This window comes from Malaclemys terrapin, chromosome 11 (genome assembly GCF_027887155.1).
Source record: "Malaclemys terrapin pileata isolate rMalTer1 chromosome 11, rMalTer1.hap1, whole genome shotgun sequence".
Lineage (NCBI taxonomy): Eukaryota > Metazoa > Chordata > Testudines > Emydidae > Malaclemys > Malaclemys terrapin.
Window position 1 is genome coordinate 77,599,935 of NC_071515.1, and position 12,541 is coordinate 77,612,475.

The 12,541-nt window shown below is 63.5% G+C and overlaps 1 protein-coding gene across 1 annotated transcript; it reads right to left on the bottom strand.

Annotated features, from left to right (window-relative positions):
• Window positions 1-2,513: 2,513 nt before the first annotated feature.
• On the bottom strand, window positions 2,514-11,680 carry AAMP (angio associated migratory cell protein). Its single transcript, XM_054044555.1, has 11 exons — window positions 11,510-11,680; window positions 10,066-10,221; window positions 8,547-8,666; window positions 8,060-8,199; window positions 6,747-6,891; window positions 6,375-6,458; window positions 5,674-5,789; window positions 4,802-4,896; window positions 4,166-4,256; window positions 3,451-3,605; window positions 2,514-2,869 (listed from the first exon to the last, which is right to left on the bottom strand). The coding sequence occupies exons 1-11, from the start codon at window positions 11,607-11,609 to the stop codon at window positions 2,794-2,796; spliced, it is 1,278 nt and encodes a 425-aa protein (XP_053900530.1). The 5' UTR covers window positions 11,610-11,680; the 3' UTR covers window positions 2,514-2,793.
• Window positions 11,681-12,541: the final 861 nt, after the last annotated feature.

The following is a 12,541-nucleotide window of genomic DNA, read 5'->3' on the forward strand; positions in this document are numbered from 1 at the left end:
ATCTGAGTGTCCAGGCCTCCCCGCTTGGCAGGCCTCTGAAGGGGAGGAGGCAGCCGCAGGACAGAAGCAAACTGCAAAGAGCCTGGCCAGATCAGAAGCCCAGGGGCTGCAGGCAGCGAGGGGGAACAGAGCCCTCATGAGCGCAAAGCCCTGATGCCAAGACCCTCCCAACTCCCCAGAGCCAGCTTCTTGGGCTGGGTCAGGGCGGCAGGGAGCCTGCTATCCACCCCTCCCCATACAGCCTCCAGGGGAACAGGCACTGTCTGCCCTCTCTGGCTCCTGCATGGAGCAGGCCAGCAGGGATACCAGCGATGCTTGCCTGCCTTCTCGGCCAATGTGTGTGTGCGTGTGGGGGGGGAAATCACCTCCCTTCCAGGGTGGGGAGGAAAAGCCATCACAATGTCTGGGCCACACAGTCCCTTCTCCATCATCTTCACCTCCCCCAGGCTTGGCATTCTCCCCCTCTTCCCAGCAGATCGGCTCCCCTCCGGGCACAACCCCCCAGCCCTTGCTGGCCTGACTCCACAAGGGGTCCTCCCTCCCCCAGTGTTTGGTTTGGTTCCGGAAGTCCCTGCTGCCCCAGAGAGAAGCAATGGCCAAGAGACTCTCCCCCTTCCCCCAAAGCCATGCTGGGTGTGACCCTGACGCTCAGCCAGCCCCACGTCTGCCCCCTTGGCCCTCGCCCTGCCAGCCCTCCTGCCACACAAGAGGAAGGACGGACCAGCGGCCAGGGAGCCTGCCTGGCACTCTGGAGAGCTGGGTTCAATTCCCCACTCTGCCCGGGTGACAGTGGCCATGTAACTGGACTGCGGAGCCTCAGCTCCCCTCTGTACAGTGGAGACAGCCCCAACCTATCTCGAGGGGATAAATACATTAGCAATTGTGCAGTGGTCACGGGGCCCCTGAGATGTACGTTGGACCCAGATACAGCAGGAGGGTTTCAGGGAGCCCCTCGGGGGCTGGCGCTGCTCTCTGGAGACCCACAAAGGTTTCTCTTTGCTACCTTCGAGGCTTTATTCTGATGCTTCCCTGCAACGGGCCTGGGATTCGAACCCTGGGGCTGGGATCATCCAGAGGGGCTGTGACAATGTTGGACTGTTCTTAATAAGAACAGGAGAACTTGTGGCACCTTAGAGACTAACACATTTATTAGAGCATAAGCTTTCATGGACTACAGCCCACTTCTTCGGATGCAGTGGGCTGTAGTCCACGAAAGCTTATGCTCTAATAAATGTGTTAGTCTCTAAGGTGCCACAAGTACTCCTGTTCTTTTTGCGGATACAGACTAACAGGGCTGCTACTCTGAAAACTGTTCTTAATGTTTCTTCTGAATACTGTGTGGGTGCCTCAGTTTCCCCTATGCATTTCTTAAGTCTCTAGGTGGTGGGGAAAGGCCAGGGTGCATAAATCCCGGACACTCTGTCTCCCTGGCAACAAATGGCCAGGGCCCCTTCCCCCCCTGCAAGGAAATAGCTAAAGGTGAACAAAGAGATCAGGTGACCTCCTGGCCTGGGAAAGAGACAAAGCCCAGAGAAGGAGGGGCTGGAGAGGGTTTGAGAGTTGGAGCTACGTGGGGATGGGGAGGGAGGGAGGGGAGACGTGGGTGTCTGGCTCTCTGAACCCTATAATGGACCCGGCCGAGGGGTCCCGTTCGCCGCTGTACCTACAAGCTCTGTTTTAGACCATGTTCCTGTCATCTAATAAACCTCTGTTTTACTGGCTGGCTGAGAGTCACGTCTGACTGCAAAGTGGGGGTGCAGGACCCTCTGGCTTCCCCAGGACCCCGCTGGGGCGGACTCGCTGTGGGAAGTGCACGGAGGGGCATATTCTGAATGCTCCCAGGAGAGACCCAGGAGGTGAAGCCGTGTGAGCTTCTTGCCCTGAAGACAGTCTGCTCCGAAGGAGAGGAGGCTCCCCAGAGTCCTGACTGGCTTTGTGGGGAGCAGTTCCAGAGCATCGCCCGGGGACTCTGGGACAGGGGGCAGAGCCCCAAACGACTGCCTTTCAGCGCGTGGCCGAGATCCCAGGGCTGCAGCCTGCCCAGAGAAGCTGGCTGACAGGCCCAAACCAGGTCCAGCATGGCAGCGGGCAGGAACCAACCGCCACGGCAGGGAGCCAGCGATTGGCACAGACAAGAGGGAGCCCGATGGGGCCCCACAGAGAACTGCTGGGACACAGGGCCTTTGGAGGGGAGAGAAGACAGAGGATTCCCACAGCGAAGACAATTTAGGGGAATCAGTTCCCCATGGGGCACCCCTAGAGCTCCTTACCCCAGCCTCTCATCAGCACTTCCCAGGAGCAGCCACATGCAAGGAAGAGGGGGGCAGATCCGTTTCTCATTTCCCCCCAGCTGCCCCCTCCCTGCAGCCCCACAGGATCCGCCCGTAGCCGCACCCAGCACATTCCTTCCCCCCCCCCCCCCCCGGGGCTAGATCCCAAAGAAGGGTCTGGTGCAACTGGCGGGAGCCGCTCGGATGCCCTGGCTGACGCGGGAGACGATGGAACAGACGGGATCCGGTACGTGAAATAATTTATATAATTAAAACATTTCATAGAAAACCCTGGGATTAGCCCTAAAACTAAACAGGGCGGAGATGGCCAAGCGATAGCTATGAACCACTTTATGCGAAAAGGATCGGGGTCCCCCGTGCAGTACGCGACAGCCTCCCACCCCCCTCGAGTTCCAGCCGTGGATCGCTCCACCTCACTTTGCTGCTGGGTTTATTTCCCCCCCATCCCACAATGCACTGCTCTCAGCTCCCACAACGCTCCGCTCCCCTCCAGGCGCCAATGCTAACGATCTGGGCGCTGCACGCAGAACACTTTGGCTTGGTGATCCCCGGACGTTGTCACCACTATGGACGCGTCCCTGGGAAAGAGACGGGAGATCGGGTTAGAGGGGACCGGGGGAAAAAGGGCAGAGCCCCCCAGCCGCCGCCCACCAGCCTTGGGTCTGGAAAGCGTCAGAGAGACAGGCTATTCCAGTCTAGCCTTTGCTCCCCTCAGCTCTGCCAGTGCCCCTCAGTCCCAACCCACAGCGCACCCCTGCCTCCACCCTCCCAGTTCGGCCCATGCTCCCTTTCCTCCAGATCCGAGCTGCGCAGCTCAACTCTTCCACTTCCCGAACCCCCCCCCCCACCACTCAAGAGCATTTGCTGCCCCTTCCGAAGCCTCAAGCCTAACAAAGCCCCGTTCTTAATGCAACCCCCCCCTCCCCCCCGAGTCTGATCACATCCAGCGCCACCGTTCTCGAGCTGGCTGGGGCAGGACAGCTCACGCTTTCTGAGCGCAAAGCTCGCAGCCTTTACGTACGTAGGAGCCAACTCCCCACCACCACCACACGCCAGCCCTGTGTCCACAGCCAGCCGAACGGGCACACGGAGCGGGGGCTGTGCCCGCTGCAGCGTGAGGGCCGCAGTACCGCAGGCAGAGCCCGCCGCGGCCACTCACTTGTTGACGGCGAAGTCCAGGATTTCGGCCGAATGGCCCCGATATTCGCTGATCATCTTCCCGGAGCGAGCGTCCCACAAGCGCACGGCCCCGTCCAGGCTGCAGGTGTAGACCACGGCCGAGCTGTCCTCCCACAGCAGCTGCACGATCCCTGACTGCGAGCACGGAAATCAGCGAGCGCACCGGCAGGCCGCCCGGGGCCACCTAGCGACCCCAATCCCCCCGGACAAGGGCACGGGGCTGGCTTGCCCAGTCTGGCGGCAGACGTGGGACCTCCACCCCACAAGGGACGCGGCGCCTGGCTAAGGGGCGGGCACGGGCAGCTGTCTTGACGCACTACAGGGACGTTAGGATCACTGGTCAGACCCCACAAACCCTGCTTTTCTGGCTGGGAGCTGGGACCCAATCCAAGGCTAGGCCCAAGCCAAGGGGGCTCAGTGATGGTCCCTGGGCAGAGATGGCAGCAGTGTCTAGGGGTTAGCAACAGCCATGATGGAGTGAGGATTTATATGGGGATCAGCCAAGAGCCATGCTAGGAGCTGCCTGCCCCTGCCCTGGGCCAGGAGGGCAGTCCCAGGCCCGCTGATTGGGAGAAGAGCATGCCCCCCGAGCAGATCTGAGTGATCCCAGAGCTCTCTGGGGCAGCCCGGGGTCTCCAGGGGCCACAGCTCAGCGCCTCACCCCCCAGAGCGCCACCTAGTGCCCGGTCCCTTACCTCGTGCTGACACCTCTGCCTCAGGCTTTGCGTGGAGATGTCGTAAATGGCCAAGGTCCCATCCAGGTAGCCCACGGCTGCCAGCGGCATCCTGCCCCAGGAAGAGAGGGGGAGCGTGAGAGGCGGGGCATGGTGGCCCCCCGACCTCCCAGAGCAGCACCTCTTAGCCAGTGGGAGACAGAAGGAAGTCAAAGGAGGGAGGGAGGGGCTGGTTTACCTGCCAGACCCCCTCTTAGGAGCAAAGGGGGGTGGATTTCGAAGGAACTGGCCCCCCTGCTTTGCTGGCCGAGCAACCTGGGGAGGGAAAGGGGGGGAGCGAGGCTTCTTCGGTCAGTCCCCAGCAAAACAGATAACGTGACTCCTTGGATTTGTTACCAATAGGGATGGCGGGGTGGGGGAGGGGGAATCCAGGTTGGGGGTGGGGAGAACGGCCCCCAGCCTCCCCAGGACGTGAATGCCAAGCAGTACTGGGACCCACACGGACCCCCACCCCACCATGCCAAATCAGCACCTCCCCACCCACCCTCCCTCCCTTTCTTGATGCAGCTGCTGGGATCTCCTCTGCCCACGGCTCTCCCCCAGCGCCCAGGCCCAGCCCCGGAGAATCAGCCTGTCGCCCACCCGGCCTGTACTCACACATTGCAGAAGCCCAGGGACTCGACCGAGTTGGATTCGGCCTCCCCCGCCGGAGGCTTTGAGGCTGCACTTTCCATCTTAAACACACAGACCACCTGGGCAGAGAGGAGACACCCCCCATCAGAGCCAGTCGGGGGGGGGGGCCCTGGGAGCCAATCCAGCGTCCCCTCCCCCCAGCAAAGGATTGGAGGGTTGGGATCCAACATGCCCCTGAAGGACTGGGGGATGGGCAGCTCTGAACCTGGGACCCACTGGATCCACTAGGTCCCTAGGAAAACTAACACCAGTGGGGATCCAACCAGGGACCTCAAAGCAGGAGGCTCTGCTGCCCGAGCTAAGACACCCAGGGCACCTGGAGATGGCTGAGCCTGCTACAGCCTCAGCCAAGCCCGTCACTCTGTGGGCACCACCCCCGCCCCAGAGTGGGGGCCCTGCAAACCCAGCCCAGGCCACCCCCCTTCCCCAGGAACCGCGGAGGGGTCCCCATCAGTACCCAGAGACAAGAGCCCGACTGGGCCAGGAGAGCAAGAGATCCCGCCCGCCGCCTCCAGCCACTGGCAGCTCTGAAGGCCAGGAACCGCGAGGACAGTGCGGTGCCTTGGCCTAGAGCCCTCTCTGCTGGCAGATCCATGCCACTGCAGGTACTACCCGGAGCAGGCGGGCGCAGAGATCAATGGTCCGACGGAGGCTGAGTGAGACCAGGCCGGGGCAGACCAGCCCGCTCTCCCAGAGCTGCGGGGCCGTGAAGTCAGAGTAGGCTGTTAACCCAGCCCTTTCCCCAGCTTCGGCCTTCGAGCAGCAAACCTCCCAGGCCTGCCTGCTCAGGGCCCCACAGGCCGCCACCCAGCCCCAGGGCAGTGCGAGGGCCTCACCTTGCCGGTGGCGGAGTTCACCAGCTTGGCGTGACAATCCACGGACCCGGTCATGACCAGGCTGCCATCTTTATTGCTGGTCACGCACGTCAAAGGGCCCTGATGCCCGTCCTGACCTGAGGAAAGGTCACAGCCAACGGGAGGTCAGACGCGGCCTGGGAGATCTCAGAGCCCAACGCACAGCAGCTGTCCCACCAGTTCACGCCAGCTCCGCTGATGCCCCCCAATCCTGACCAAAGGCCTCCCCGGGCCCCCTCCTGCTGCGAGGAGCTGGGCCCCCTTCTGCCAGCACGCAGGTCTGCCAACGCCCCTCAATCCTGACCAACGGCCTCCCCGGGCCCTGCTGCGAGGACCCGGGCCCCCTCCCACCAGCACGCAGGTTTGCCAACGCCCCTCAGCTGAGGGAGCCAACGCGCCCAGTTCTGCAGAGACCTGCCCTGGACTAGACTCTGGTGCATCGGAACCGCTCTCCCTGTACGGACGGACTGCCCCAGTCTCTGAGGAGACAGCCCCATGCCCCTCTGACGGGCATTACCCGAGTCCAAGAACAGGGGCCGGTGGACCCAGCCATCCCCCACCCCGCCCCGTGTTCCTTTGGTGCAGACCCTTGGAAAACAGAGACGCTTATAGGAACCCAAAGCCACGCCAGCGCTCTGCCCTTCCTAGCTCCCAACGGACAGGGGGAATTAACCCTTCCGTACCTTTAAGAACGTGGAGCGAGCTACCCTGCTTCAGGTCCCAGATCCGCACCGTCCCGTCTTCATAGCCAACCACCACTCTCTTCCCTGGACAGAGAGATGCACAAGAGCCGCTTATGAGACCCTTTCCCCCGTCCCCGCCCCATCCTTCCCACTCCCAGGCTGCCCCCTGCATGCCAAGGGACCCAGGCTCCTTTCCCGGGGGCAAAATCCACGCAGGGCTCGGTGACTCCTGCCCTGACAGCTCCTGCTGGCCGAGACGGATTAGTCGGGGGGGGAGGGGGTGCCCAGAGAGAGTCAGTGGCTGTGACGTAACGACTGGCAGGGCTGCGCCACGGCCCAGTTTCCCTTCCCCGCCCTCTCCTCGCCTCTCACCGTCAGGAAGGACCCTGCCGCAGGTGGCCGGGCAGCTCGGCCCCTGGAAGGTCTTGCACTCGCCGCTGGGAATCTTCCACATCCAGGAGTTCCCATCAGCTGTGCCCGCCAGCAGGACGTGGGCCTGAGGGTGCCACTCCATCCACTGGGGAAAGAGGGAGACAGACGGGGGGGAGCGGGGGCGGGGAGGATGCTGAAGAGCAGAGAACAGTCGGACCTGTGGGAGGCCTGGCTCAGCCACAAGAGGGTCCACCAGTGGGGCCCACAGAAGGGAATCCAGGCTGGACACGGGCTCCCTCTAGAGCTGGCTCCATACCACCTCCCCTGCCGGCGGGCACATGAGCAGGGAGAGGTGTGCAGTCACCCCCAGGGACGCTGCCCCACTATCCAGAGAAGTAAGAGGTTCAAGGCCAAACTTTGGGCAGCACGGCCTAGTGATCAGAGCACAGGACTTCTCTCCAGGCTCTCCCTCTGACTGGGTGACCTTACACCAGTCACTGCCCCTCCATGACTCAGTTTCCCCCTGCTGTACACGCACTTTCAGCTCTTTGGATGAACTACACAATACACCGCGAGTTGCAAGCGCCCAGCTCCCTACCTAAAGGGGCACGATCAAGACAGAAGCAGCATTCGGGATACAAATCGGCCTCACCAGCGTCAGTTACACCAGCTAACTAGAAATGGTTTCAAAATCCAGTTCGCTTCTCCCCACTGAACTGGGCCTGGTCTACACTACAGAATTTGACTGGTAAAATCTGCCTAATTTCAGCACAACTTCACAAGTCCACACAAAGTTTTGAGTCCTGTTGGTAACACCCGGACTTCCCCTCGGTGAAATTAAGAAGAGGAAGAAGAACCATACAATGGAGGACGTGTTCTCTGATCTTTTCATCCAAGGTTCACATACGGGAGGAAAGACCAGGAGCTACATAGAGAAATCCACCCATCATGCCACTCCTGAGACAACCAACAGATGCTACAAAGCTTTCTGCAGCAAAACTCCCCGAGGCTGCCAACCCATCAGCCACTGCACCGCCCAGACTATTCTATGTTCCCAGGGCCTGCCCCATACACCCCCCCCCCTCCAGCCAAGAAGCCACCATAGCATGTTCAGCCTGGGAGATAGGAACTAGACTTATCAGTTTCACTTCCTGGAGAAAGTTCCCAGGCACCAGCCTGTGGGCTCCTGACAATCCAGGCTGAGGTTCTAGGCGGTCTCCTAAAAGAGGAACCCCCCCGCCCCCTCGCTTTTTCCCTAGAGTGGGGTCTGGGCTCCGGATTCCATTAGCAACGCCCCTTTAATTCCCTCTCACCTCCAAGTCACCCACTTCGAATGACCAGATCTCTTCCTTCGTGTCCACCTGCCACACTTTGACCAGTCCACTCATGTCCCCCGTGGCCACAAACTTGGAGTCGTGGCTGAAACCTGCGCAGGTGACGGAGTCCTTGTGACCTGAAGAGACAGCAATGGGGAAGCAGGGGATAGTGATTTAGCCAGCCTTGGTTAGCTGCTGCGGTTAAGGCCGATAACATCAAGCCAAGCACTGAAGATTATCCACAGCAGAAGGTTGGCTCCAGCAGTTGCTGGCCATTAGATTTATCTGTACGGCTCGTCAACCCTAAAGAGCCCAGCTCTCTCTCTTTTCCATCCACCACGATAATGCAGCTCTCTCTGGGGTGGAACACAGCAGCTGTTTAACACCGCACAGTAACACCCCCAAAGGGAGCATGCCACAACCACCAGGAACCGAAGCAGAACCTCCCATATGCCAGAGAACGGTCCAACTCAGCGCACCTCACCTGAGCATTCAAAGAGGCGTTCACCATCACTCAGACGCCATACGAAGGCCTTGTCGTCCTCCCCGCCCGTCACTGCCAGGGTGTTGGTTGTGGGATCGAGGCTCACGCAGAAAACGGAGGCTTCACGGGACAGAATAGCGTCAATAACTATCACCGACCGAACGAACGTGGAATGCCGGCCGACTTCCCAACTCAAGCGCAGACAGGCTCGGTTACAGATCGGGAGCATTTCATGCCCATTAACCCCCAAGATGCAGGACAGGCGCTGGTCGATTGGGGTGTAGATGGTGTTAGACAAACGTGGCTACACCAGCATGGGCCACGGCGCAAGGCAAGGGAGGGGCTGACCTAGCAGGCTAGGAGCAGGGATACCAGGCTAGATGGCGGCTGTCTCAGGTGCTGATTGGTCGCTTTGGCTTTTGGCGAGCGGCGTGGCAGCACTTTGGTCCAGGATTGCCCCGCCCTTCTGCGAGCTCCCACCTGTCAGTCGGTCGGTCCCCAGCCTTGATGGAGAAGCGCCTGCTCCTATGATCAGCCAGCAGCTAGTCCAGGGGTGGGCAAACTTTTTGGCCCGAGGGCCTCATCGGGGTTCCAAACCTGTATGGAGGGCTGGGTAGGGAAGGCTGTGCCTCCCCAAACCCTAACCCTATGCGCCCCGTCCCACTTCCTGCCCCCTGACTGTCCCCCTCAGAACCCCCGACCCATCCAATCCCCCCTACTCCTTGTCCCCTGACTGCCCCCTTGGGACCCCATCCCCTAACAACCCCCGCTGCTCCCTGACTGTCACGACCCCCATCCACACGACAGCCCCCCTGGAACCCCCCCCCCATCCAACCGCCCCCCCCCCCCCCCAAGCCCCTTTCGGAATGTGACCCTGCAAACATGGGCGGGGAACTCCGGAGGAGCTGGGGCAGCCGCGCAGCCGGGGAGAAGCGGCGCTTTGAAGGGGAAACCACCGCTTCTCTCCAGCCGGCTGCGCGGCCGCCCGGTGCCCCTCCTGAGTCCTCCGCCCGCACCGCCCGCCTGCTCCCCTGGGGCTGCAGGTGAGCCTCCCTCCCTGTTCTCCCCTGCCCTCGCAGTGTGGGGGAGGGGGGACAGCAGGGGCGGGGCTGGGGGCTGGCCTCCCCGGACGGGAGCTCAAGGGCTGGGCAGGACGGGCCCGCGGGCCGGATGTTGCCCGCGGGCCATAGTTTGCCACCTCTGAGCTAGTCACCGGGCAACAACTGAAGGCTCGGTCCCTCCAGGGGGAAGTCCCAGGAATATCTTGTCTGAACACATGGGCCAGGGGCCAAGCCAGCTCTTGGAGGGAACTCAGCTGACCAAGGCCTGCCCCATTTTCCCTAAGGGGGTGCAGAGATCACCCCTCAACCTGGTAGGGCCAACCCACCCGGCAAGATCCCCCCCAGCCCATGCATAGCTGGAGCAGCTGAGCTGGGAGAAAGCGTCAGTGAACATCAGGACAGGAGACAATACAGGTGCGTTGGCACTACAGCGACGCCCACCCCCGCGCCCAGCTTACCCGAGTGCTCAGAGAACGTGACCTCGCTGTCATCCTGGGCCTCCATGCCATCCTCCACCCCCTCGTCTTCCTCCTCCGTCTCCCAGGCCTGCTCCTCAACCCCTTCGACAGCCTCCTCGTCAAAATCCACATCGTCCATCTCATTGGCCAGGTCGTCTGCGGGGGCAAAGCCGGGGAACGTAAGCACCGGAGGTGGGGGGGGGGGTCTCATTCTGCCCCCCCTTCCACCCCAGCTCACGCACATTGCTCGCAGAAAGGGCCAGATGAGAAGATTTCCCTGGGAGGCAGAGGCTGGTGTAGGCAGAGTCCGGCTCCACCGGGCAGAGGCCTCCCTCAGTGCACTTCAAGCCAGTTCCCCTGCCTCCCTGCCGGACAGTAGGGTTTTCAGTACCAGGCCGCACCCATTCACTGCGGCCCTCTGAACAGAGCGGACGCCCAGGAGGAGTCAGGGGCCTGGGCCTCGTTGTGAATGCTACTACTGGGGCCGTCTAGGCCCTAGTCACTAGTGACCGGAAGTCCCCCGTTCCCCACAGCAAGCCAGTGGCCTGCATGTCACGAGCTGATCTCAGTCCACTCAATGCAGGACAAACATCCACGCCATAAAACCCAGCATCGTCACAGCTGGGCCCCGGGTTGGCAGCTTCAGCAAAGAGGCCAAGGACAGAACAGGCCACAGAGCCCGATCTCCCCTCTGGGCCCCAGGGAGAGGGCGCCCCATGAGCCATTCTGCAGGGGGTGTCCTGCGGCTGCTCGTCGTGTCGTGCTGCAGTGCAGGCAAGGGACAGAGGGTTCAAGCTGCTCCCGTGGGACCCTCCAGCAGCAGGAGAAGGAGCCGCTCCAGGGATGGACAGGCAGGATCCGCTCGGGCGGCAGAGCTAGGGGAAGGGGCCGCGTTGCAGACGGGCCAGCAGCGGGCCCAAGACTCCCCACTGCTCCCACTCCCAGATTCCCTGATCTGACGTGGGTGGTGGGAAGCTCCTGGCCCCAGAGACTCAGGGGCGAGGGGCACCCACAGCAACCCCCCAACCTGGGACAGGGCCACCCAGGGCCCTCCGCAGAGTTGCCACCCTCCCCAAGTCCCCTAGGACAGGGACCCACCCCTCCCTCCGATCCCCTTCACAGCCACCACCCCCCAGACCCTCAACTCCCCTAGGGCAGGTCCCCCCCGTTCTCCCTGCAGAGCTGTCACCCCCCAGGTCCCCAACTCCCCTAGGGCAGGTCCCCCCCGTTCTCCCTGCAGAGCCGCCACCCCCCAGGTCCCCAACTCCCCTAGGGCAGGGTCCCCCCGTTCTCCCTGCAGAGCCGCCACCCCCCAGGCTCCCAACTCCCCTAGGGCAGCCCCCCCCCAGGCTCCCAACTCCCCTAGGGCAGCCCCCCCCAGGCTCCCAACTCCCCTAGGGCAGGCGGAGCCCGCAGGGAGCGGCCCGGCCCATCCCCCGCTCACCGGGGCCGGGCGGGCCCAGCTCCACCACCTCGATGATCTCCTCGTCCCCGTGGAAGAGCAACGCGCCCGCGGCGCCGCCCTCCCCGCTCCCGGGCTCCATGCCGGGCTGGCTGCGGGCTGCGCTCGGCCTCGGGGCGCCCCGTCCGTCCGCGCCGCCACCAAGCCTGCGACACGGGGGCAGGGGGCGTGCCCGGCTCCGCCAATCACCGAGCGGGCCTGGGGCGCCCGAGCCAATCACCGCTCTCAGCGCTGTCAGCCCCGCCCATGGGCCGGGTGGCGGGACCCCGCCGGGCATTCTGGGAGTTGTAGTACTGGCCCAGGGGGCGGGGGGGGGAGCTGCTGGGACTCCCGGCTCCGCCTCGCCCTGAGCATTCTGGGGGCTGTAGTCCTCGCGCCCCACGGAATTCTGGGGGCTGTAGTCCTCGCGCCCCACGGAATTCTGGGGGCTGTAGTTCCTGTCCTCACCTTCCCCTCCCACCTACGGCACTGCCACTCCCGGCGTGCACCGCGGCTGGGCGCGCTGCCTGCCGGGAGCCGAGCGGTCACCTCTCGAGATGGCGGCGGCGGCGGTCAGCGGGTTGTTCGGTAACTGAGCGCCCGGAGCCCCTCCCCCACATCCCCCCCCGGGGCCAGGGCCCAGCCCAGCCCCTCCCCCACATCCCCCCCGGTGCCGGGGCCCAGCCCCTCCCCCCGCCGCCCCTCCCCCACATCCCCCCCGCCGCCGGGGCCCAGCCCCTCCCCCCGCCGCCCCTCCCCCACATCCCCCCCGCCGCCGGGGCCCAGCCCCTCCCCCCGCCGCCCCTCCCCCACATCTCCCCGGCCCCTTCCCCCGCCCCTCCCCCACATCCCCGCCGGGGCCCAGCCCCTCCCCCCGCCGCCCCTCCCCCACATCTCCCCGGCCCCTTCCCCCGCCCCTCCCCCACATCCCCGCCGGGGCCCAGCCCCTCCCCCACATCCCCCCCCCGGGGCCGGCCCCTCCCCCACATCCCCCCCCACACACCCACCCGGTGCCGGCCCGCCCCAGCCCCCCCA

What these genes read in the sequence shown, in the direction of transcription:
- AAMP (XM_054044555.1), bottom strand. Translation starts at nt 11,609, where the DNA reads ATGGAGCCCGGGAGCGGGGAGGGCGGCGCCGCGGGCGCGTTGCTCTTC. An exon ending in TGAACTCCGCCACCGGCAAG is followed by an intron (nt 4,897 to 5,673) that starts GTGAGGCCCTCG and finishes CTCTCTGCCCAG; the next exon opens with GTGGTCTGTGTGTTTAAGAT. An exon ending in TCCCTGGGCTTCTGCAATGT is followed by an intron (nt 4,257 to 4,801) that starts GTGAGTACAGGC and finishes TTCCTGGGGCAG; the next exon opens with GATGCCGCTGGCAGCCGTGG.